Here is a 26,985-nt window from a genome sequence, read left to right as displayed (position 1 = left end):
TGGGTGCGGGCTCTGTCTAGTTGTGGTGAGCGGGGGCTACTCCTCGTTGTGGTGCATGGGCTTCTCACAGCGGTGTCTTCTCTTGCTGCGGAGCACAGGCTCTAGGCGCGCATGCTTCAGTAGTTGCAGCTTGCAGGCTCAGTAGTTGTGGCTCGCAGGCTCTAGAGCACAGGCGCAGTAGTTGTGGTGGACAGGCTTAGTTGCTCCGTGGCATGTGGGATCTTCCCGGACCAGGGATCAAACCCGTGTTCCCTGTGTTGGCAGGCAGATACTTAACCACAGCGCCACCAGGGAAGTCCCCAGAACAGTATACATTTGTGTGAAAGATTCAATTTGTATGAAAGAAGGCAGGTGGGCAGATTTACATACTGATATAGGAAGGAAGGGAACTTGTGATCTTTTAATTCTTAATTGCATTATTTGAATTTTTTAAATGAGCATGTATTATTAAAAATTTGTTTAAATAAAGAAATTGGTCATTGGGACTTCCCTGGTGGCGCAGTGGTTGAGAATCCACCTGCCAATGCAGGGGACACGGGTTTGATCCCTGGTCCGGGAAGATCCCACATGCCGAGAAGCAACTAAGCCCATGCGCCACAAGTACTGAGCCTGCGCTCTAGAGCATGTAAGCCACAACTACTGAGCCCACGCACCACAACTACTGAAGCCCACGCGCCTAGAGCCCATGCTCCGCAACAAGAGAAGCCACCACAGTGAGAAGCCCGTGCACAGCAACAAAGAGTAGCCCCCACTCGCCACAACTATAGAAAGCTCACACGCAGCAACAAAGGCCCAACAGACAAAAACAAAAAAAAAAAGAAATTGGTCATTGAAAAAACAAACAACAGGTCCTACCTAAGGTAAGAATAATCCCTTCTCTTTGAACCTCTGACCAACCTCTCTTTCAATGACAAGGACCACACTATCTTATAAGGCAAAGCATCTCATCACCAAATAGCTGCAGTCATTAGAAAGTAATTTCTTCCATATTGAACCGAATTTGCCTTTTCTCTATCTTCCAGACATTAGTCCTATTTCTAAAGCTGTGCTGTCCAACGTAACCACTGGCCATTAAGGATTTGAAATGTGGCTAGTCCAAACTGAGATGATGTGCTATAATGTAAAATATATATACCACTTTTCAAAGATACATTATGAAAAAAGGCATGCCAAATATCTCACTAATGTTTTATCTCATTAATGTTTTGACATTAATGTATGTCAAAATAATATTTTAGATAAAATGAGTTCAACAAAATATATTTAAGTTAATTTCATCTGTTTCTTTTTCCTTTTCAATGTGGTTAACAGAAAATTTTAAATTTCTTATGTAGTTCACACTATGTTTCTATTGGATAGCACTGTTCTACAGGACAATACCTCAAATAATTGTAGAAAACTATCCTGACAACCATTATTCTGGCTCACATGCCCCAGTAGGTTCATTAGTGTTGACAGAATACAAAAAGACCTATCTTAAGAGGACCAGATTATGCAAGACTAAAAACTGACTACAGAACAGAAGGAAACCAGAACTGAGGGATGAACCCTAGGGACAGCGAGAACTAAGTAATAAGTAGGAGGAAAGAGTTAGTGAAGGAGATTTTTAAAATAAAAGGTTTGAGATGAGAAAACCAAAAAAGTGCAGTGTTATGAACAGTTTCAAGGAAAAGCTGGTGACAAATAAAAAAGGAATGAGAACTAAGAAGGACACCGGGTCATCATTAGTGTACCCTGTTTAAAATTCATGGTTACCTCAGTCTTATTTATTTAGAAAGAATCTAAAAGGCTTCAACCTACACCTCCCTTACTTGGCAAGACCTTCCAGAACTGCTGGCAGGAGAGGTGACCTCTGGGCCTTCTTCAATATTCTGAAGTAGGTCACAAACACGATATTCAGAGTCTCCGTGTGCTGCAGAACAGACAAAATGACTTCAGTATAACCTAGTATACTTTCTCCCGAGTTACCACAACCACAGCTTTCAAAACTCAACCTTTGGGGCTTCCCTGGTGGCGCAGTGGTTGAGAATCTGCCTGCCAATGCAGGGGACACGGGTTCGAGCCCTGGTCTGGGAAGATCCCACATGCCGCGGAGCAACTGGGCCCGTGAGCCACAACTACTGAGCCTGAGCGTCTGGAGCCTCTGCTCCGCAACAAGAGAGGCCGCGATAGTGAGAGGCCCGCACACCGCGATGAAGAGTGGCCCCCGCTCGCCGCAACTGGAGAAAGCCCTCACACAGAAACGAAGACCCAACACAGCCAAAAATAAACATAATAAATAAATAATAAATAAAAATTTAAAAAAAAAAAAAAAAAACTCAACCTTTTCTGTGCTTTCCCATCACTCCCCACTACTCAATCCTAAGAGCTTCAACAAAGCAGAATGAAGATACACATCCTGTGATTTCCTAAAACTAGTATCATCGATCACATTATCATTTCTTACACATCATGTATCTAAGCCTCATGAAATAAACCAAAGTCATACAACCACAAGTTGAAGCAATAAATCTCTAGTTGAAATCATTTAACAAAACATTTTAAAAGCATAAGAAAACGTGAAACTGCCTACCAGTTTAAGTTTTTTCTCAGAACTCTCCGAAGCTTCTGCCTCCCGAAGCTCTCTCTCTAGTTTCTCTTCTGCTTTCTTCCACTGAAAATAGATTAAAAAAAAAAAAGAGTATACCACTGAATGAAAAAGCTAGCTTCAGAGAGGCATTATGTCAATATTATGAAACACACACAATAATACCACAGACCGTCTACAGATACAAATATAAGCAAAAATTTAAAAAATGGATAAGAAGCACCCATAAACCAAATTTATGACAGTGGCTGCCTCCTAGGAGGAAGGGAGAAGAATGGGACTGGAGAAGGGACAAAGGGACTCCAACTCTATCACCAATGGTTTCTTTCTTTTCAAGAAAGAAACTGAAGTATATTAATATTTGCTCAACCGAAATGGTAAACACATGGGATATATTATACTACTCTTTGTAGTTTTCTGTAATTTAAATTAAATTTTTTCAAAAAAAAAAAAAAAAAAGAAAGGAAGGAAGGACATGCTGAGCCCAGAAATAATTCTTATTGTTAAATCATCTATAATGTGGAAACCAGTCATCAACAATGCTTCCCAAACTCATTTACATACAATGCATAAAACCAGATACTATACAGAAATTCAACAGAAAACCAATTTTTTTCCACTCCCTTATGCTGTTAGAGCAGCAAACAATGGTTGCTAAGCTGCCTGAGACACTGGGGACCGACTGAGGAATGGCGTTTCCTTCCCTCACATGAAGTTGTTAAAGAGCTGCTTATTTGGTCTTTGTTTCCCCACTGTAGCCACATACATGCTGTTCCTAACAGGCACATCCAACTTATATTAAGATAGTATGGTATAAATAATTTAAATATTTACCTTCATTTGTTAACAATCATTAAGTCTATTTTGATATTCCTGTCTTGTTTTCAAAAGTTATTAGACACATTCAAAGATGGATATCCCTGGAAATTATTTTTTCCTTTGTTTTTATAACCCATTTGATAACCCTAATAAACTGTTTAGAAATGTTTTGAGAAGTGATCATAATAATGGTGGTGGTGGTAACTAATGTGTATAAAGTGTGCCCAGCGCTGCACACTCTAAGTGCTTTTCCTATGTCATTATATTTAAACTGCACAATCACCTTGCAAAGTAGGTGCTATTATTAGCTCCATTTCTCAGAATATTAAAAAAATGTTTCCAAAGTCTCATAGTAAATAAACAAAAGCCTGGAATTTCAACCTAGTTTTCAAATACAAACCAACAGAGAAAGGAGATTCGACTAAAACCTACTTTGTTGCCAACTTCACATGAATGCATCCTTTCTGTTAAGGAAGGAATCTGTGTTATCACGATGAATCTAAGAGGATCTCAAAAGCCAGCATGGGGACTTCCCTGGTGGTCCAGTGGTTAAGACTCCATGCTTCCAACACAAGGGGCGCGGGTTAGATCCCTGGTCGGGGAACTTAGATCCCACATGCCGAGTGGTGCGGTGTGGCCAAAAGAAAAAAAAAAGCCAGCAGGGCAAGAAAACCTTTTCATCTACTGCTCTCTTTGCTAATGAACTGTCTGTTTAAGTTGATTTAACAAAACATTTCTTTGCAATAACTGGGGAAAATAAAATTCTCTAAATATCCGATTTTAAAATATTTATATTTATGACTTAACTATGATTTTTACCTGTGCCTATGATTTTAATCAAAAATCAATTAAAACAAAAAAGGAAATCAATCAAACCTTTCTCTGCATTCTTGATAGAGTTTTTCTCTTTTCCTTGAAAGTCATGAACTTTTTTTGTTTATTAATATCCTCTGTATCTTTTTTCACTTCTACTTCTTTGATCCTTAGGCACAAGAATGTTTTTAACATCTATTATTGAAGAAAACACAAATACACAGCTTAATATTTATATTGCCCTCAAATACTTTAAACAGAATAAGCATTCAACAGTGTTATTCCTTCCTTCATGCCAAAAAACCCAAAAAAAACAAAAAACTTTGAAACATCTTTTATCACATTTTACACAAAGTTCTATTATCTTTTTGTTAAACGTATTCGGTAACTTTTGTCTATGAAAGGACACTAGTATTTGGCTAAATACACATAATATTACTTTGCAGTGGAATAAGAACAAGGAAGAGAGAACACTACCTGCACTGGTAGATAGGATTACAAAGAGTAGACAGGTCAGAAAAAGGTTTGGACCAGTATGGGAGAAGAGAATATTTATTAGACATTTCTAAACCAGCTTTAAATTCCCAAACCAGATTCAGTTTTGCAGTTAACAGTTCTAATCTTTTTTTCCCAACAAAAAAAATAACATGAAGACTAGTGTTATTAAGACCACTTATTTTTCTTCAGGCCAATGAGTCTCCAACTTTAGCAAACATCACAATCACCTGGAGGGCTTGTTAAAGCACAAAAAGCTAGACCCCATCCCCAGAGCTTCTGATTCAGCAGGTCTGCAGAGGGGCCCCAGAATTTGTGTTTCTTATCACCAGCTGATGCTGGTCCAGGGACCACATGTACTATTGCCTTAAGCCATTCAAAAAAGTTCAGAAACTAATTTAGAAACTGATGTATTGTGTGCTACAGCAACCATCCAAACACAAAGACAAAAGGGGTTTAAAATCCTACATTTTCTGGGGAAGAAACCACTCTACTGACCTGCAGTCACAGCATCATTCTTGGAGGAAAAAAGAACTACAGGTTTGTATTCTTTTGAGGTTCCAATATGTACATTTGGAAGAAAACTGAGAACTTCATTTAAAGCATATAATGAAAACAAGGAAGAACTAAAAGCATAAACAATGAACCTGAAGTCACTCTAGGTCTCAGAAAGATTTGAGTATTCTGTAGGTATTCTATGTGCTCATAAAATATCACCCACAAATGAAAAATAACTCCAAGTCAAAGAATGCGGCACATGGTCAACTAATCTTTGGTAAGGGAACCAAGAATACACAATAGGGAAAGAACAGTCTCTTCAATAAATGGTGTTAGGAAAATTGGATATCCACATACAGAAGAATGAAACTGGACCCTTATCTTACCAGTCATAAACATTAATTCAAAATGGATTAAAGACTTAAATGTAAGACCTGAAACCATAAAACTCCTAGAAGAGAAAACATAGAGGCAAAGCTCCTTGACATTGGTCTGAGCATTAATTTTCTAGATATGACACCAAAAGCACAGACAACAAAAGCAAAAACAAACAAGTGAGACTACATTAAACTAAAAACCTTCCACACGCAAAGGAAACCAGCGACAAGATGCAAAGGCAACCTATGGAATGGCAGAAAATATCTGCAAATCATGTATCTGATAAGGGGTAATATCAAAAATACTGAGGAACTCAAAACAACTCACAGCAAAAAACAAATAACCTGGCTTGAAAAAGAACAAAGGACCTAAAAACACATTTTTTCCAAAGAAGACAAACAACAAATGACCAACAGGTAAATGAAAAGATGCTCAACAGCACTAATCATCATGGACATGCAAATCATAACCACAGTGAAATACCACCTAACACCTATTAGAATGGCTATTATGAAAAAGACAAGAAATAACAAGTGTTAATGAGGTTGTGAAGAAAAGGGAACCCTTGTACACTGTTGGTGGGAATGTAAATTGACACAGCCGTTATGGAACAGTATGGAGGCTCCTCAAAAAATTAAAAATACAATTATCATACGATCCAGCAATCCCCCTTCTGGGTATATATCCAAAGGAAATTAAATCAGTATCTCAAAGAGATATCTGCACACCCATGTTCACTGCAGCACTGTTCACAAAAGCCAAGATATGGAACCAATCTACGTGCCTGCCGGAATAAAGCAAATGTGGGATATACATACAATGGAATGTTATTCAGCCTTAAAAAGAGGGTCCTGTCATCTTTGATAACATGGATGAACGTGCAGGACATCATGCTAAGTGAAATGAGCCAGACACAGAAAGATCAATACTGTATGATCTCAGAAAGTCGCACCCACAGAACCAGAGAGTAGAATGGTGCTTGCCAGGGGATGGAGGAAATTAGGAAATCCTGGTCAAAGGATACAAGCTTTCAGTTATAAGGTGAATAAGTTCTGGGTAATAATACTGTATCATAGACCTGAAATTTGCTAAGAGAGTAGATCTTAAGTATTCTCACCACAAAAAAAAGGTAACTATGAGAGGTGATGGATGTGTCAATTAACTTGATTGCAGTAATCATTTCACAGTATATACATATATTAAATCATCACATTGTACCCCTTAAAAAAATCACATCACTGAACAAAGTATATAGACACCAAGCAAACAAACAAATACCAAGAAAGTAAAGAAAGCAGTTTATATTCTAGCATCATTAAAATGAAAGTGTTTCCCTATGGCCAATTTCATGTTCAAGTCTTATTCCCTGATTACTCTAAAATTCTGAGTAATACTTAAGCCCAATATTTGTAATTTTAGCAGTTCAACTAAAGTTATCAGCTACAAGGGATGAAAAGAATTTGACGGCAAAGGAAGAAGACTTCAAAATTAGGAAATAAAACAGTAAAAAAAAAAATCAGCTTAACAATCAAAACTATATGACTAAAACTTAATGAAAATATCTAAGACCCAAATGAAGAAAACTATAAAACTTCACTTAAGCACATAAAAGAAAATGGCAAGATACTTGATATTCTTGAATATAAAAAAAATCAATTCTGTAAAATAAGTAATTAAAATGTAAAACTTCTATAAAGCAAAAAGACAACAGCACAAAATTAAAGGACAGAGCAACAAATAAATATTTGCAACTTATATTTGCAACAGAGACTTACTATCCTTACTATGTAACTTAAGCTCAACAAACACACAGAGCTTTTGTTTCTTTTGTTCACTACTTTATCTCCAGGACCTAGAACAGTGCCTAGTACATGGCTCATATTTATTCAAATATAGGCACATTTTAAAAATTATTACATGTCTTTAAGAAAGTCAAATACCTGAGGAGAAAAACTGGCAAACAATACAAACAGGCAAAAAATTCAAATGACTAATAAATGTATGAAACGAAGTAAAACCTCACTAATAAAAATGTGTAAACAAAGTAATATACATTAATTTATGTAATTTTTTACCTACCAGACTAACAAAGATTAAAGAGTAAAAATATTCAACACTGGGTAGGTTGTGGGGAAACGACACTCCTATCACTAACAGGAACACAAGTGATCAAATGTTTTTGGAGGACAATTTGGCATGAGCTCTCAAATATTTAAATGTGTATACTGTTGGATCCAGTATCCACAGTTTAGAAATTTAACTCACAGAATACTCACACAAGTGTGAAAAAATAACGTGGCCAAAACATTCTTTTCTATGCTGACTGTAACAGCAAAAATCTAGAAACAACTCAGCCATCCATCAAGTAGGGACTATATATTACTCACGTAATGGAATACTACAGCAGACGTTAAAAAGAATGGGATAGCCCTATACATTAGTCCACAATACATTAAGTGAAAACAGCTCCAGAATAGTTTCCAAAGTATAAACCCATTTTTTAATTTTAAAATACAAAGTATGTCTCTATCTGCATAGAAAAACATCTAGAAGGATACAAGCCAAACTGTTATGAGCAGTTACTTCTGGGGAGCACTTTCACTTTATACTTTACACATCTATAAAAAATAAATTCCTCATAACAACTGAAAATTAACTTCATAATTTAAAAACAAACACAATACAAAGTGAGAAAAAAAAGGCTTACCTCTGGCCTAACTTCATAATTTCTGCCTTTCACAAAACCAGAAATCACTTTAATCACACCCAGTGATGCTTGGCCTAATTTATCTTGTTTAAAGAGTTTCTTTACTGCTTCACAACACATTTCAGATATCTGAAAAATAAAATGTTACACTAAACCAGTGTTTCTCAGCCTCAGCAGTATTGACATTTGGGGCCAGATAATTCGTTGTTGTGGGGCCCTGTCCTGTGCATTGGAGGATGTTTAGAAGCCTCCCTGACCTTTATCCACCAGAAGCCAGCAGCAACAATCCTCCACCACCATAGTCGTGACAATCAAAATGTGTGCAGACAGCCTGAAGAAGAGGGCAAAACCACCTCCTATTCAGAACCACTTCACCAAGCTTACGCTCAAACAATTTTCTTGAAGAGACAGTATTTAACAAAGGACCCCATTTTAGCAATAAATAATAGCGCCAAAAGAATTTTGAGAGAGAGAAAAAAAATAATCACATGGTCTATGATTTTTTGTTAAGGACAACAGCAACAAAAGCAACCCACCAATTTTGACATGTCATTCATGAGAGGGACAACCAGTACAATGATGTTGTTGTGGAAGTTGAAATGAGGCAGGGCCACCAGCAGCTCACACAGGCTCTTCACAGCCACCTCTGCCAGTCCCTTGTAGGCCTTTAAGGAAACCACATTACTTTTCTTCAGCTTCCTTTGCTTCCAGTCTAATCAAGAGATAACTGTAGTTACTTTACTCATTGGCTAAAATTTCAATTAGTTTTACAGTAATAAGCAGTAATATGAAAAATCAACATACCACGTGACTTCTTAAATATGAGCTGTCTACACTTAGACACAAGTACAGATGTTACCGTTAAATTTGCCTACCATCATCCTTGTCTACACTTAGACACAAGTACAGATGTTACCATTAAATATGCCTACCACATCCTTGTCTACACTTAGACACAAGTACAGATGTTACCATTAAATTTGCCTACCATCATCCTTGTCTACACTTAGACACACGTAGAGATGTTACCATTAAATTTGCCTACCATCATCCTTGTCTACACTTAGACACAAGTACAGATGTTACCATTAAATTTGCCTACTATCATCCTTGTCTACACTTAGACACACGTACAGATGTTACCATTAAATTTGCCTACCATCATCCACCCTCTGACTAACCACAATTACAAGAATCTTGGCTTTCCATAGGCATCATTTCCCCTGGCTTCTTGCTGATGCTCACTGTAGTATCTTTACCCAGGAGGTCCAAAAAAAGTTTAATTTCTCCTTCAAAATAATTGATGATTCACAGTACCTCTTTTCTAGAAACTTCTACATACATATTCTGTTACTGTAACACAGTATCTTGAATATGAGAATATGAAAATACGCTGATTTTTTTCTAGATAGGTTCAAGACCTCCTCCTACATCATACACAACCAGAGATGAGAAAGACAATATAGAAGACAGTGCCTTTGCTTCATTTTATTTTATTTTATTATTTATTTTGTTTTTTTGGCTGTGCTGTGCAGCATGCGGGATCTTAGTTCCCCAACCAGGGATAAAACCCGTGTCCCCTGCAGTGGAAGCGTGGAGTCCTAACCACTGGACAGCCAGGGAATTCCCTAGTGCCTTTGTTTTAAACTTGCTTCTCATATATGTGATTTTTCCTCAGACTGTATTCACCATTAAGTAAGAATGATACCTTCTATTTACTTAAAACTGACAAGACTTTATAATGGATGGGTGAATGGATACACAAAATGTAGTGTATACATACAATGGGATATTATTCAGCCTTAAAAAGGGAAGATAATATTGACACATGCTACAGCAAGATGAATCTTGAAGACATTATAATAGATAGACAGACAGACAGGGAGATAAATAGGTAAATAAATAAATGCTAGTATGTAGGTTCCAGTCGGGATGCCAGAGCACAGAAGCAATACCCATGCCACCCACCCCACCTCCATGTCGTTACTTGGCCGACAGATTAAGTAGCTCTGTTGCAGCTGAGCTAGCAGCTGGGTGATCCTTAGACCCAGCACCGAGTAAAGGAGCCCAACTGAGTCAGGTGAAAGCACCTCGCCTTGGCAATGAAATCTCTTCCCCATTCATGCCTGAATGTCTCCCATGTCCTTCCTCTTCTGAACGAAGAGAAAGAGAACAGAGTTTGATAGAAGAGTTTATCATCCCGATAATGTTAAGTCCATTTTCAAGGCACTCATTACAACCAGTTTGCATTATCTTTCTCCCCCGACTACCCGCTTCAAATAAAAACCAGTAGAATATATAGGTAAGTGCTACTCTCTCACTTCGTCCCAGCCTACCCTTCCCCCTCCCCTTGTCCTCAAGTCCATTCTCTATGTCTGTGCCTTTATTCCTGTCCTGCCCCTAAGTTCATCTACCAAATGTAAAATAGATAGCTAGTGGGAAGCAGCTGCATGGCACAGGGAGATCAGCTCGGTCCTTTGCGACCACCTAGAGGGGTGGGATAAGGAGGGTGGGAGGGAGACACAAGAGGGAGGGGATATGGGGGTATATGTATGCATATAGCTGATTCACTTTATTATACAGCAGAAACTAACACAACACTGTAAAGCAATTATACTCCAATAAAGATGTTAAAAAAAAAAAACCTCAAAAAAAAACACAGTAGAATAAATTCCAGCCATTCGTGAATTCAAGAAACATACAACTACTTACTAGGTAAAGAACTGCAGCAACAATAATACTAATACTGATAGCTGATAAAGCACAGTGCCTAGTATAGGCACTATAATTCTACTTTATATCTATAAATTAATTCACTACTCACAACAATCCTATGAGGTAAAGTACTATCCTTATTCCCATTTTATAGACAGGAAAAACTGAGGCACAGAGAGATTAAGTCCTTTGCCCACCACCTAGGTATTAAGAGGTGAACCAGAATTTGAACCCGGAAGTCTGACTCTATAGACTCTGCTCCTGACCATACACTATATGACTCTCAACACACAGGACAGAATATAGAATTCACATTCCTGATCAAAGTTAAGTGTGTTACATACTTTTAAGATATTTTTAATATACCTTTAACCACTTGCTCCAGATTTTCCAAGTAAAATTTATATTGGCTAACCAGGCCTTCTTCAAATTCTCTTAACTTTTGGGTTTCTTTGCGGATCTAAAAGGACCAAAAAAGATGATTTTCTTAAATCAAAATACTGAAATCCATTTTTAAATTAGCACAAAATATGAGTGTCCCCACTATTTCTCCCATCTCTAGGTATGCAAAATTTTCAGCTTATTTTGTGTAGTAATTATACCCAGCATTACTATTTACAATAGCCAGGACATGGAAGCAACCTAAGTGTCCATCAACAGATGAATGGATAAAGAAGATGTGGCACATATATACAATGGAATACTATTCAGACATAAAAAGAAACAAAATTGAGTTATTTGTAGTGAGGTGGATGGACCCAGAGTCTGTCATACAGAGTGAAGTAAGTCAGAAAGAGAAAAACAAATACCGTATGCTAACACATATATATGGAATCTACAAAAAAATGGTACTGATGAACCTAGGGATAGGACAGGAATAAAGATGCAGATGTAGAGAATGGACTTGAGGACACAGGGAGGGAGAAGGGTAAGCTGGGATGAAGTGAGAGAGTAGCACTGACATATACACACTACCAAATGTAAAACAGATAGCTAGTGGAAAGCAGCTGCATAGCACAGGGAGGTCAGCTCAGTGCTTTGTGACCACCTAGAGGGGTGGGATAGGGATGGTGGGAGGAAGACACAAAAGGGAGGAGATATAGGGATATATGTATGCATATAGCTGATTCATTCTGTTATACAGCAGAAACTAACACAACATTGTAAAGCAATTATATTCCAATAAAGATGTTAAAAAAAAAAATTATATCCAGCATTACCTTGGTAGATTTTTCTGCCTCTGTTAGGGGTCGTATTTTATAAGAAGGAGTAATGTCTTTAAATAACTCCATCAGAGAAACTATCACCAACTTTCGAACAGTAACAGCCACGTCAGGATCCTGTTCCATCAGCATGGAACGTAATTCTTTCAATTTTTTAATCTGTTAAAGAAATAACTCACACGGCTGGAGAAATGGCAAGACAATTATAAACAAAAGACAACAGCCTCACATCTGGCACAATAAGTGGAATTCACACAATGGCTCACAGTCTATTCCAGCCACACACAACTACAGACACTGCTCACATTTACAAAAGATATATCACTAAAGCTATAAGTTCACCATATTTTTGTTAAATAAGCAGTTAGAAAAAATATACTTTAAAAAGTATAAATTTATTAATCTACCTATTTTTAGAAATTCTTTTTTTATTGGGTTTTCTTTTTATTTAAGATGCTACTTTTTTTAACTGAAGTATAGTTGATTTACAATGCTTCAGTTGTACAGCAAAGTGATTGTTTTATATATATATATAAAAACATATATTCTTTTTCAGATTCTTTTTCATTATAGGTTATTACAAGATATTGACATAGTTCCCTGTGCTATACAGGTCCGTGTTGTTTATCTACTTTATATACAGTAATCTATACCTGTTAATCCCAAATTCCTAATTTATCTCTCCCCTGCCCCTTTCCCCTTTGGTAACCATAAGTTTGTTTTCTATGACTGAGTCTACTTCTATTTTTAAAATAAGGTCAATTTGTATCATTTTTTAAGATTCCACACATAAGTGATGTCATAGATTTGTCTTTCTCTGTCTGACTTACTTCACTTAGTCTGATAATCTCTAGGTCCATCCATGTTGCTGCAAATGGCACTGGGTTTTCCTAAAACATGTGTGTCCTATTTCCCTAAAAACACTTTTTGAAATATATTAAAATGTTACATACATCAATCAAGTATATTAATCACCTATACATGCACTAATCAGGAATTAAATATAATGTATCCACATTAACTTTAGTTTCAACAAGACTCATATAAAGATCATTTGCATTATGTGATGAAGAAGTGAAAAACTGACTTCAACAAATGTGCTTGACTGGATGAACTACCACTGCCTGCTGGAGTGCTTTGCTATCTTGAGAATGCGCTGGTTGGTCAAAAATGTTTGCCATATAGTGGTGAGAGGACAAATATGCCACCACCTATTGGCAACCCTAACTTGTATGAAATAAGCATGAGGATCCAGAGTTAGAAGACCTGGGTTCCAATCTAGTAGCTGTTAAAATATGAAACAACTTGAATCTGTAAGCCTTAATTTTTCAACTGTAAAATGAGATCAATAGCTCTTGTCTCTATGGTTTTATACTGATTATATGAGATCATACTGGTGAGAAATATTCCAAATTCCCCTCCCCAATTCTGCTCCAGACCTTTCCCCTCACTTTATTAGAAAAGGACAAGTACTACAGCAAAGCATACCATATGAATTTTTTTTCTATAAATGTAAATAATCTATTTTATCATTCAATAAACAAATACTCATCACAGTAGGATGCTGGGGACACCAAGCTAAAAAGAATAATAGTACCCCTTAAATGACTTCATGTATATTTTATCATTTAATCCTCACAACAGTTTTAAAATAGGTACCATCTGGATTTCCCTGGCAGTCCAGTGGTTAAGACTCCACACTTGCACTGCAGGGGCACAGGTTCGATCCCTGGTCAGGGAATTAAGATCCCACATGCTGCGTAGCACAGCCAAAAAAAAAAAAAAGTACCATCCTCTTTTTAGAGATGAAGAAAATGAGCTTGGGTAAAACGACTTTCCCAAAGTCTAACAGATAGTACTTAAAAGAGCCAAGATTGAACCTCAGGTTTTTTGAGCCCACATGTTATAACTATCACCACCTTTACCCCCATGCCCATGGCTCACTGATAATTCATTGTAACTCTTCAGTCTACTACATTTAAACCAGATAGACTTTTTCCAGACTACCCTGGTGGCGCAGTGGTTAAGAATCCGCCTGCCAATGCAGGGGACAAGGGTTCGAGCCCTGGTCTGGGAAGATCCCACATGCCACGGAGCTACTGAGCCCACGTGCCACAACTACTGAAGCCCGCGCGCCTAGAGCCCGTGCTCTGCAACAAGAGAAGCCACCGTAATGAGAAGCCTGCACACTGCAATGAAGAGTAGTCCCCACTCGCTGCAGCTAGAGAGAGTCCACGCACATCAACAAAGACCCAACGCAGCCAAAAATAAATAAATAAGTAAATAAATTAAAAAAAAATTTTTTTTCCACTTACAAGTATTCCTGAACTAATCTCATTGGCTTTTGTGTAACACCTTCCTTAATAACTCTATAGATCAGTCAAGCAATTTGCAAGTTGGTTCCTCCTCCCTAGTACTGTTAATTTTTACACTTAACCACTTTTAGAGTTACAACATTAAGTCCAATATCTTCATTCAGAGATGAAGAAAGTAAGACTCAGAATGTTTAAGTAACTTTTCTAAGACTACAGATTTGGATTAGGCTAAGGTCCTGTGTACTCTTATCCTAACTCGGTTACTACATTTTGTTAATGATCTTCCTTTCTGTGTGTGCATATAGCTAACAAGAGAATATTAAAAGATTAGACTGTTACACCATATAATATGAAAAGCCTAAGGAAATTAATTATACTTACATTACTTTCTGGATCTGATAATATGGCAGATGCCAAGGCTGCGATACGCATTTTCTTCTCCTGTAGTTTCTTCTTCCTCTCAATTAAATGTTCTTCTAATGTCAGCTCTTCAATGGGTTCTTCAATGATCTCTGAAACAGATTAGGTTTCCCCTCTTAAACATGTCTTTATTTACAAGTATCCAAGAACCTTAATTAATATAATAATTTTCTTGTAGTAACAAATAATCAGGACTTCTCTGGTGGTGCAGTGGTTAAGAACCCGCCTGCCAATGGAGGGGACACGGGTTCGAGCCCTGATCCAGGAAGATCCCACGTGCTGCAGAGCAACTAAGTCCATGCGCCACAACTACTGAGCCTGTGCTCTAGAGCCCACGAGCCACAAATACTGAGCCCGCGCGCCTAGAGCCTGTGCTCCACAACAAGAGAAGCCACCACGATGAGAAGCCCATGCACCGCAACGAAAAGTAGCCCCCGCTCCCTGCAACTAGAAAAAGCCCACACACAGCAACGAAGACCCATAGCAGCCAAAAATAATAAATAAAATAAATAAATTTATAAAAAACAAATAATCATGATAGCTAACTTTTATCAAGCACTTGCTATGGGCCAAGATTACTACATATCACCCTCTCAACAATCACATGAGACAAGTACTATCATTAGCCCAATTCTGTAGATAAACTGTGGCAAAGAGAAAGTAACTTGCCTAAGCTCATATCCCTGGCAGAAATGGGATTCAAACCCAGGCAGTCTGACTTAAGAGTTCACATTTTTAACTACTGTGCTAATAAACCCACAATAATTCATACTAATTAAGGAAAAGAGCAATCTCATTTAGTTCTTTAAAAAGTACATGCTCCTTTGTTTTCAACTCTATACAGTCCTTTGAGCTACACAAAACACATCCACCTTAAGAAATTCACAGGGAATTAGATTTAGTAAACACACAAGCATAATCTGTAATGAGCTGATGAAGGATGCCTAAAAACAGTTAACAGTTGACCTGTAATCTCATTTACACTAATATGGTTTGCTAAGAGAAAGTAAAATTTAACTGGCTTGTTCTATCACAAATTCCAAACCAATATAGTTTCAACCAATAAAATACGTTCTTTCAGTTTAACTTTGATTAGAACTGTTCTAGCTATTAGAACCCACATTTAGTTATGTAAAGCAGACATACATAAAGTATAATTGCTCTAAGAAAGAACCAAAATAATTTTGTACCACAGAATCATTTTTATAATTTAAGCTAAAAAGTGAATAGTTATTTGTAGTCAGGTCCTTCATTTACAATTAAAAAGAATTCAAAACAGTAACAATTTATAAGATTCTTCATGCATACCTAGACATCACAAACATAACTGAATAAAATTTTCCATAATAAAAGCAACAAAGAATCAAATTACAGGGCTTCCCTGGTGGTGCAGTGGTTGAGAATCCACCTGCCAATGCAGGGGACACATGTTTGAGCCCTGGTCCAGGAAGATCCCACATGCCGCAGAGCAACTAAGTCCGTGCGCCACAGCTACTGAGCCTGCACTCTAGAGCCCACGAGCCACAACTACTGAGCCCACATGCCACAACTACTGAAGCCTGCGCGCCTAGAGCCCATGCTTCACACGAGAGAAGCCACTGCAATGAGAAGCCCGTGCACAACGAAGAGTAGCCCCCGCTCGCCGCAACTAGAGAAAACCTGTGTGCAGCAACGAAGACCCAACGCAGCCAAAAATTAATAAATAAATAAATGTATTTATTTATTTTTATTTTAAAAGACTCAAATTACACAAGGTAAGACTTTCAAAATGTGGGAAAATGTTCAAAATGACCTTGAAATGACCAGTACTCCAAAACGCACATTCCAGATTTTATGTAAAATTAATGCACTATTAAGTAAAAAAATGTAATTCTCAATTAACAATTTGGTAATTAGAAAGATGCATCCCATTACCTTCTTCAGGTTCCATCTCTTCTTGATCCTCTTCATCTTGGTTACTGTCAATAACTATAGGGAAAATATGCATATTAAAAATGTGATAATATACATAAGTGGTAAAACCACAAGGAAAACCAGGGAAGTGACTACCTTAAAACTCAGGAAAATAGTTACTTTTGTCAGGAGGGAGCAATTAGTGATTTAGGGAAGTATAGGGAAGTTTCTGGGTGCTGGCAGTACTTCTTTCTTGCCCGGATGGTAGTTTTATGGGTGTGTTTTTGGTGATATACCACATAACTTCACATCTTTGATTTCTAGACTTTTGTGTGTGTTTTATTTCACAAAAAATACATGTAAGGAAAAAAAGGCTAAAAAAGGATGACTAATATGCTCTAATTTTAGAAACAACAGAATGAAATACTCTGAAAAGAATCACCTTAACCTTGTGGCTTCAGCTGTACTCATAGTACAATGGGCACCTGAGATAATCATCTGTATTTCTGGCCAAAATCATCAAGTTTGCTCTATGACTAACTGTAGCTATCCCCTTTTGTAATATGGGTAAAAGTCAAAATAAAATAAATTTTGAATGAAAAAATTTTGAACGTGATTATTAGTAAGGAACTAAAATTTTAACTAATACATGGGCTGATCACCTGGTTTCTCTCTGGTCTGTGGGATTATACCACTTTTATCTTTAATAGGAAGTAAGTGAATCAGTTCCTTCTCTGGTGCAGTTTGCAGAGTTCTTGGTATTTTTTCATATTTATCTATAACATGCTCATGCTTCCGCTTCCTGGCGTGAACAGGCTCACTGCAGGAAAAAAAAAATTTAGTTTTAATATATTAAAAAAATAACCTAGAGACCTATCATTTTAAAAGCACAGAAAAATAAACCACTAACCAAACCTTTAATAGGCATATAGATATTAACATCTAGACCAGGCATTTGTATAGCAAATGAATAAATGAATTGTATGGCCAACCATAAAGACTCAAACTATGGCTACACTTAGTTTTCCCTTTAGAGGCAAAATAAAGGTGAAAGTTACAGCAGATTTTTCTTCGAAGAATATTCCAAGAGCCAAGGGTGACATCATGCTATTTTACTTTCCCCAAAACTGTCACAACATAGCATGGACTTTGGACTTAAAAGTATCTAAGTTTAAATTTCAGATCCACTACTTATGACAATGGGAAAGCATTAGTCTCCTCTCTGTAAAAGGGAATAATATGTACCTAATAGGGTAACAAGGACTGAGACACGGGTAACACGGCCGTAAAGAACTTGGGACTGCTCTGCCTCAAATAGAGAACAGCATACTTCACCCATTCACTCCACTTCACTATTCAGACTCAAAAGAAATAAAGATATACACTAAATAAGATCAGCTGGTTTTATTTATGAACTAACCTTATTTAGGAAATAGACTGAATAGGGTTTACTCTTTGTAAACACTGTGTTCAGAGATGAGCAGCATCTTGCACTAACCACCTAAGTAAAATTCAGAACCAAGTTTTTAGCACTGAAAGGATGCGAATGACTATAATCTAAATGAAGTATTACCTAGAAGAAAGATCTCTCGTTAGAAAAGATGCTCTTTGCCCTAAATCCTTCATTAACTGTAAGTCATCTTCATCCATCATATCTAAAGGAAGGGCTTCCTCCTCTTCTTCCTCTTCCCTCTCAATCCTTTTACCTGTTCCAACAACAACAAAAAATCAGAAACAAGTATTAGGAATGTAGAACGCTGCATTTCTGTGTCTATGATAGGAAAAGCGTGTGCTTTACTAACACCTTAGCCCAATGTTTCTGAACGGGAGCACTACTGACACACTGGGCAGGACAATTCTTTGTTGTACTTGGGTGTCCTGGGCTAGGCCAAATGCCAGCATCTCTGACCCCTGAAATCTAAATGCCAGGAGCATTCTTAGGTCACTGTAACAACCAAAAAATAAATGTGTCCACACATTCTGCAATGTCCTTCAGAGCATCTGAGAGCCAATCAATGACTTAGCCCCTTAGTCTGTCTGATCTCCAAAGACTTTCACTTCCATTCCACTTCAGCCACCTGCTCCAAGGGCCACATCCCAAACCTTGGTGCTGACTCCACTCTCTGACCAGAACCTTTTGTCTTTCTAGCTCTCATTCAGTTACTTCCACTACTACACTTCTTGACCAAATATACAGACATTCAATTAATCCTTTGGCCACTCTACTTTCTATCTACCAATGTGTTCTATCTTTACTTCGTCACTTAGATTGCATGGTTATCACTTCAAACACCGCCTTGTCAATATCCTCAATTACTTTCTCTTCGGCATTTTAGGCACTCACATCAAACAAAACTCCAACTACAGATCATTCTAATTTCTCTCTCTGTCCCTCGTTCTCTTTCTCTGTTTCTTTCTCTTTTTTTTGTAGTAAAAAATGAATGTCCACTAAGTACCAAGCACTGTTCTAAGTGCTGAGGATCCAACCGTGAACAAGACAATCTTAGCACCTTTCCCAATGGAACTTATAATTGTTCCTAACGCTACTGACTCTCCTAAGCAGAGCTATGTAAACGCACATGCTGCACCGATGAGCCTGTCAATGCTCAAAACTGACCAGCAATTAGTTTATTTCCCTGGTCAACTTTCTCTCTTCCCAAGAGTACCTTTTCAAATCTCCTACCTTTATCACACTTCTAACCCCATCACCTACCTCACTTCATAATCATCAGAGGACCTAGCTTCCTATGGCCCTAAGAAAAGCTATAAGCTAGAAACTCCTTCAGTTTCCCATGATGAATTCAACAGCATTGGCATCCATCTTTTCCTTTTTCCATCCCATAACATTGGAAGAGACACCTCTCCTCCTGTGCTCTGGATCCCAAAAACTCTTGCCTTCTCTTGCCTTGTTGTACCATTGAAGCCCCCTCTCCCCTGAATCTTCAACCTCTCCAATCTATTAATCTCTTCATCTTACCATTTTAAGATGGTCATCTTCCAGCAAGCAACACATCAATATCTTGCCAAAATTTAAAATACATTTTAAACTGGTTAAATTTACATATAAGACAAAAATATGCAACTGCTAAAAAAAAAAAAAAAAGGAGGAAGTGATGATAATTATATCATTTGCTGCATAGATCTTGTAGATCATATAGCTAGAACATGGCTCTACCTCATTCATTCATTCATTCATTCATTTATTTGGCTGCACTGGGTCTTAGTTGTGGCATGTGGGATCTTCATTGCGGCATGCGGGACCTTTAGTTGCGGCATGTGGGCTCTTAGTTGCGGCATGTGGGATCTAGTTCCCTGCCCAAGGGTCGAACCCAGGCCCCCTGCATTGGGAGCACAGAGTCCCAACCGTTGGATCACTAGGGAAGTCCCCTCTACCTCAGTCTTAACAGCTGTATAGTACTGTGTACATTTATATCATTTATTACAACAATTCCTTGTTGATGGACATTTTGATTATCTTCAGTTTTTGATGGTGATCTTTCTTTTTTTGTTTTTTGCTATTATTAACAGCATTGCAATGAATATGCTTGGGCATATATACTCTTGGAAATTTTTTTTCAAATAATCATAGGATGAATTCCTAGCAGTGGGATTGTTGGGTCAAAGGAAAGTCCATTTCTTTCTTTCTTTTTTTTTTTTTTTTTCCTAATTCTTCCTGATAGTTCACATATGAGTCTATGAGTACATACTATTTTTTACTCAACTGGTGTAAGCCTATCTTACATGTGGTGATAACCTGTAATTTCATGTGGGTGAAAGCTCCACTACACACTACTTTTCTTCTTGTTTTTTAAAATAAAAATTTATTTTATAGACTATTTCATGTTAGAACATAAAGAGTTTCCTTCTTTCTTGAAACACACTTCTTTTGATTTCTAAGACACTGTACAATTCAAGTTTTCTTCCTAATTCTCTGGCTCCTCCTCAAACCACATTACAGGTTCCTCCACGCATTTCTTAAATGCTGGGGTTCCTTAAAATTCTGTTCTAGGTTCTCTTATTTTCATGTTACACTGTCTCCATGGTGATTTTACCCAAGCCTAAGACTTTTATTACCATCTACATGCTGATAATCCCCAAAACTATTCTCTCTAACCCAGATCTTTCACTTGAACATTATACTCTTATACCCAACTGCCTGAGAGACTTCATTTAGATGCTCAACATATAAGAATGAAGAAATCTTTTGTTTCTATTTTTAAAATGTAATTACTAACACATCATGCTTTTTAAATTCTTCTGAAATTTAGATAGATCTTTAAAAACATCTAAGTCAACCAATGCATTTTTTTTTTTATAGATGAAGTACCTGGAGATTAAGTGATGGACTAAGGCCACACTGCTAGTAAGCAACAAAATTAAAAGTTCAAGTTTTCTGACTTCCAGTCCCATGACCTTTTATACATAACAATAACGTGTTGCCAAGGGATCAAACTAAATAGGTCAGGACAAGAGAATGAGATGGGCATGGGAAGAATGAATAGTCAGATATAGCCAAATATGAATTCCCTGAAAGTATGAGTAACCCTGTAGAAAAACTGGTCTAACTCAAAATGGTCATATTCCTTACTTGTTTTTTGAGTACTTGGGAGTTTTTGAACAGGTTTACAAAAGAATAACCCTGACAATTACAGCTCAATTTCACTCCAAGTTTCCAAGTGAAAAGAAAGCCAGAAGTTTAGAAAACTAAGTGAAACTTAGCAACACTGTGAAGAATGCACCAGAGAAAAGCAATGTTCTTACCTTAGCTAACTGCCAGTGAATGGCAAAGTGGCAGCACTGACATGCCCAACAATTATTTACATTGCTACTCTCAGTCTGTTTTCCCAAGTATGTATTGTATCTTCAGATCTGCTTTCTAGACAAACTGAAAGGAGAGGCTAGCTCTTTCTCACTGTGAATACTGTACTGAAATGTTTTCTCATACTAACTGTGATAAAGCATATAGGACTACGATCCTTACCTACTCTTAGGAAGACCTGAGAATAAGAAGAGTGATTACTAGAAAGCAAAGCTAGTCCATGAAGAACATTTTAAAACAAATCAATGGAAACTGGAGCACATGAATGTTTTCACAATTACCTGGTCGTTTTTCCTTTGGGTCCTCCAATGGAATAGGTTTCTTAGACACAGCATCTTTTACAGCTTGCCTTAGTTTCCTCTGTTCTTTTCGGTACTTCTTGAGAGTGCTTTGTTGTTTATATTGTTTGTTTTTTAGCTTGTTTTCAAGTTTGACTTTACTAGTTTTTAGCAACTTCCGAAAGCTTGGGACCTGTTTTTTATTTCTTCTCTAGAAAACGACAACAGAAGAAGCACTGCATACCCAGAAATTTAAATTATTTTTAAAATCAGGTTAAAGAGAATTGATTATAAAATTTCATTAGACCAATTCCACAATTTTAATGTCTCACAGCCATGGGTCTTGGATATAAAAGCTAAAACCACACTATGGCATTAATCCTACAGAATGGCACTAGATCATCAGTTATTCAACGGGAGGGTCTTCCTGTGACCAGAATCCACAGCTGTTCAAAGGAGTCTAAGACTCCAAAAAAGGTGAAGAACCACCAAGCTAGTGGTAAACGGTTATTCAAGGCTAGCTTAACGCCTGTAGTTTGGCATACTAAGAGCAAAACGCTGGCTCTCTTTCGCAATAACTGACGTTTACATATCACTTTACTGTTCACAAAGTGCTCTAACACATTACCTCCAACAGCCTAGTTAAGTAGCGACAGCTGTTATCCTCATATTACTGGGGAAGCTACGGCTGAAAGAGTTTATGTGATTTGTCAAACACCCTTAAATTAAGGAAAGCAAAACTGAATTTGGGTATGTGGATTACAACTCTCTTGCTGGTGACCTCTCACTCAGAAATTACTCGCTTTTCTATCTCCTACCCTTTAGGAAGAAAAAAATGGACTTATCTCAGGTCCCACAACTCATAAGCTCATTGAAGGCAGGACCCTGCTTCTCATCTGTGAAATAACGGGTTCAGAAGATGGTCTTGTAGAACCCTTCAAATCTGACATCCTATGTATGAACTCAAGACTCCGTGCTAGTCTCAGTGCGGTCCCTTGAAGCCAAGCGCGCACAGCGGGCGATGAAAAAGGAGCCAGGTCTAAGGGCGGGGAAGCTGACAGCGCTTAGAGCCAGGAGGGACCCCCTAATCTAGGCCACCGCCCCCCATACAAGGGCCGCAGAAAGGCTACACCAGGGAGCGATTCTGTGAGCCAAAGGGGCCATAAGCCGCGGGGATCGGGCTTCTAAGGACACTTACCACCTTCATCCTTAAATCTGCAGGGGAACCCAGGCCCGACAAATTCACCAGGGGCAGGGGTAATCCAAGAATCCCGAAGGTGAAACACACGTGCGAAACCAGCGACACTGCTCTAGCCGGAAGCTGCCCCTAGCCCCTTCCCACCCTCCGCCGCCGGAAATGGGGGCGGGACTTCCGTAGACAGGAGCGGGCACGCGCCCTTTCGCGGTGACGTTCTCGCGTCCCTGGGCCGGCGGCGTCCCGGCGTGCACGCGCATGAGCACGCACAGAACAGCGAATCGCCAAAGGTGAATGGTCCTCGGGTGGGGTTCACTTTACAGGGTCTCTGAATCTTTGACTCCTGCCCTGTTTCTTTGAAATTCTTCAGGAAATCGGGCTTCTCCCCTCAGAACGAGAGGACTTGATTTTTTCAATCACCTGCCTGCATTTTGTACCTCTCCTCATGTTTAGCTTGTTGTAGGATGTAGCTCGTCTCATCTTTCTTTTATAGATGCTGAATTTTGTAGTCAGCTTTCCTCCCGTAAAGTCGTGAGGACAGAGAAGAGCTTATTCCTTTCGTGTAGTACCCGCCCCTCGCCTGGCCCTCGACAAGCTCTCTGAGCGCGTTTGTGGAATGGCTAATGATTTCTTATGACCTTCTGCACTCAAAAGTCTATGATTCTTTTTTTTTTAATTAAATTTTTTATTTTGAGACAATTGTAGATTTCTATGCAGTTATAAAATATAATAGAGATCCCATATATCCTTTAGCCAGTTTCTCCCAAAGGTAACATCTTGCAAAGCTGTGATATAACAACCAGGATATTGAAAAGTCCATGATTCCTAATATTTTATTTTGAAACACTTTTTGCCTTAATTTCAACCACTGTCTGATTAAGAGTTATATCAGTGAGAGTCATCTGCATTTCAGTATCTTACAACTGTTACTTTTCTGTAAATTCTACTGTCTGCTTAGTAATTCCGCCAGTCATGAGTTTTAACAGGAAGATTTAGGCATTGCAAGAATAAGAGTATGTTTTTCAAAATGATTGTCTCTCAAAGGCTTTTTTTTCATGAATAAATTTTAAAATTCCACTTCAGATTTTTTTTTTTAAGTCTGTGATTCTGAGCACATCCCTGACAGAGTCTGGCCTAGCAGTCCCGAGCCAGAAGGGAAAAGCCAGCAGAGGCTCCAAAGAATCTGAGCTCCCTAGTGGGTGTTGGTCTTATAGAGACTGAGAGGAAACCTGCCAATTTCTGGATCCCCCTTCAAAGATCAAGAATCCCATTCTATCCAGAACTCTTCTTACCCTCCCTTCCAACTTCCCCAATTTCCCCATTGCTCTGTCTTCTTTACACACACTCTCAGAAACAGCAGAACCTGTCCCACTGGAATATTACTTCATCAAGCAAATTGAGAACATTATCCTGTGCTCTTCCCAAGTGTCTGAATTCCCTCCCAAACATAACAGCTTATCTGTGGTCACTCCCATCCTTTCAGCCTTCTGTCCAGTCTCTCCAAGGGTGAGGTATCCCCATTTCAGTTCAAAACCAACTTCTCCCAGCTTCATCCGACTCCATGTATCACTAATTATCCCTTTTCTCCTGTATTCTTTCTCTCCCTAATGGATGTTTCCCCTTGGCCAATAAATATACTGAAATCTCTTCCATCCTTAATTTTTTTCCTAATGACTCCATCTCCTTTTAATTGCTGTTTTATTTTCCTCCTTCCCTGTTTGTCTTTACTTAGAAAAAAACAAAAACAAAAAATGCAAACACTAGTTTTATCTCTACTTCCTCTTCTCTATTATCACAGCCCAAGCCTGTGCTAGCCTTTTTAAGAATTAAGTCATACTCTTGGCCCGTTGTAAGTTTATAATCAACTAAAAATCTTTGGATCATTTTTAAGCAGTTGTTGCCAAGCTAAATCTCTCCCATCTTGATTTTGAGCAATCTATTATTTAAACGCAAACTTAACAAATGGAAGTTTACATGATTCTTACTAACGTGATCTTCTGGTTTCTCAGTTATGTCGTCCCCAGCTTTGTATCATTTCCCATTCACTCAAATCACTGCTAAGCTCCGTTTGGGCTCTAGATCCTCTTGGATCTTCCATATTTTTCTTGGACACTTGGGCTAAGAGGGGTCACTGGACTACCCCAAACTAGCTTCACAGGTATTGTACCCAGAGATTCCTGTGAGCCCTTTTGAGACTCTGCCCATAACATTCCACTGAAACTACTCTCATTAAGATCACCAAGAACCTCCAAGTTGTTGTGAAATTTTTTTAAGTGTGCACTGAATTACATCTTTTTTTTTCTTTTTTAACCTTATTAGATCTCTCTGCTGCATTTTTCCTTTCTCACATTAGAATTTCGACTTCCTTGGCTCCCTTAACAGCCTCTTCCCCAGCTTCTCCTCCAACTTCCATTCTTTCTTCCTCCTGCCTCTTCAATGTAGGTGACTCTCAGGGTTCCACTGTTGGCCCACTTTGTTTTTTTTTTATCTATCTCAGACACAATTATTAAGTTTTATTAAAAATTAATTAATTTATTTATTTATGGCTGCGTTGGATCTTCATTGCTGCGTGCGGGCTTTCTCTAGCCGTGGCAAGTGGGGGCTACTCTTCATTGCAGTGCGTGGGCTTCTCATTGCAGTGGCTTCTCTTATCGCGGAGTACGGGCTCTAGGTGCGCGGGCTTCAGTAGTTGTGGCTTACGGGCTCAGTAGTGTGGCTCGTGGTCTCTAGAGTGCAGGCTCAGTAGTTGTGGCGCACAGGCTTAGTTGCTCCGTGGCATGTGGGATCTTCCCGGACCAGGGCTCGAACCCATGTCCCCTGCATTGGCAGGCGGATTCTTTACCACTGCACCACCAGGGAAGTCCCAGGCCCACTTTTCTACTTCTCTTTATGTTCTACTTGCTCTTCTGGTGTGATCTCATCCATCTACCTAATGCAAAGAGATTCCTAAATCTTTCATCCGGTCCATACCTCTCCCTCAAGCTTCAGTCTTGTAACCACCTACCTCCTGGACATCTCCAGAAGATAACCATGGAACTTCAAATCACCATGTTCAAAATGAAACTATATTTTTCACTTGGACCTCTTCCAACATTGCCTATTTCATTCATTTACCCATAGCCAGAATCCTGATATTCTAGAGATCTTTAGAAATAAGCCAGGGATTTCTCGGCCATTCACCATATTACAGTTCTGTTTTCTATAAACAAACTGGTTTGAAAATTGTCACTAAGTGGACATAGTACAGTAAGGCTTCAGAGTTTCCTGTCCTACAAGATAATTTATATGTTACAACAAGGGACCTTGAAGAAACTAAAAGCACGTAATAGGTTCAAAGTAGATGCTTCGTATTTCCTTATGAAAAATTACTAAGGGTACCAGATTATAATTATAAGTCTCCAAAATCCCAACATCAAGAATTTGAAAATATACATGCCATTCCTCTACCTTCATCAATGCTAAAATATAGTTGAGGAATATATACATATAGTTGAGAAAGATAATTATGCATGATCAAATAGAGATTAATAAGAGATTGCACAGGTGCTAAAAAAAAAAACGATTAAAGAAAGCTGCTTTGGAGGAAAGGACAGAGCAATGTATATTTAAGTGGACCCTTGTAGAAATGACAAAGTTCAGATAGGTGGGATAATATTTTCTAAGTTCAGATAGTGCAAATAATTTATATTGTGTGTCATCAGAAAATTAGGCTAAAATAGCTAATAACCATAATTAGAACTAATGATTATTCAATTTAAAATTAACCAAAAACCTAAATAATAACAAAAAATAAGATAACGTAGCAGATATTGTTGTTGTCATCTCATTGA

At 38.1% G+C, this 26,985-nt stretch overlaps 1 protein-coding gene across 4 annotated transcripts in view; it reads right to left on the bottom strand.

The window, feature by feature from the left end:
* The window catches only part of NOC3L (NOC3 like DNA replication regulator), a 47,733-nt gene extending 24,418 nt beyond the window's left edge, over positions 1-23,315 (bottom strand). For all 4 annotated transcript variants that reach the window (XM_082423678.1, XM_082423677.1, XM_082423676.1 and 1 more), the window contains exons 1-13: positions 23,159-23,315; positions 21,964-22,171; positions 18,437-18,569; positions 17,526-17,683; positions 16,885-16,938; positions 14,932-15,062; positions 12,233-12,394; positions 11,379-11,472; positions 8,834-9,009; positions 8,298-8,426; positions 4,283-4,414; positions 2,573-2,653; positions 1,812-1,912 (exon numbers count right to left, since the gene is read on the bottom strand). In XM_082423678.1, coding sequence (XP_082279804.1) covers positions 1,812-1,912; positions 2,573-2,653; positions 4,283-4,414; positions 8,298-8,426; positions 8,834-9,009; positions 11,379-11,472; positions 12,233-12,394; positions 14,932-15,062; positions 16,885-16,938; positions 17,526-17,683; positions 18,437-18,569; positions 21,964-22,171; positions 23,159-23,167 — 1,568 coding nt within the window. In that variant the 5' untranslated portion in view covers positions 23,168-23,315. The remainder of the gene's footprint in view (positions 1-1,811; positions 1,913-2,572; positions 2,654-4,282; positions 4,415-8,297; positions 8,427-8,833; positions 9,010-11,378; positions 11,473-12,232; positions 12,395-14,931; positions 15,063-16,884; positions 16,939-17,525; positions 17,684-18,436; positions 18,570-21,963; positions 22,172-23,158) is intronic.
* Between the last annotated feature and the right edge of the window lie 3,670 nt (positions 23,316-26,985).

The sequence above is a fragment of the Balaenoptera physalus genome (assembly GCF_965194825.1).
Source record: "Balaenoptera physalus genome assembly, chromosome: 14".
Lineage (NCBI taxonomy): Eukaryota > Metazoa > Chordata > Mammalia > Artiodactyla > Balaenopteridae > Balaenoptera > Balaenoptera physalus.
Note: the sequence above shows the minus strand (reverse complement) of the source record. Positions and strands in the feature narration are given on the sequence as shown.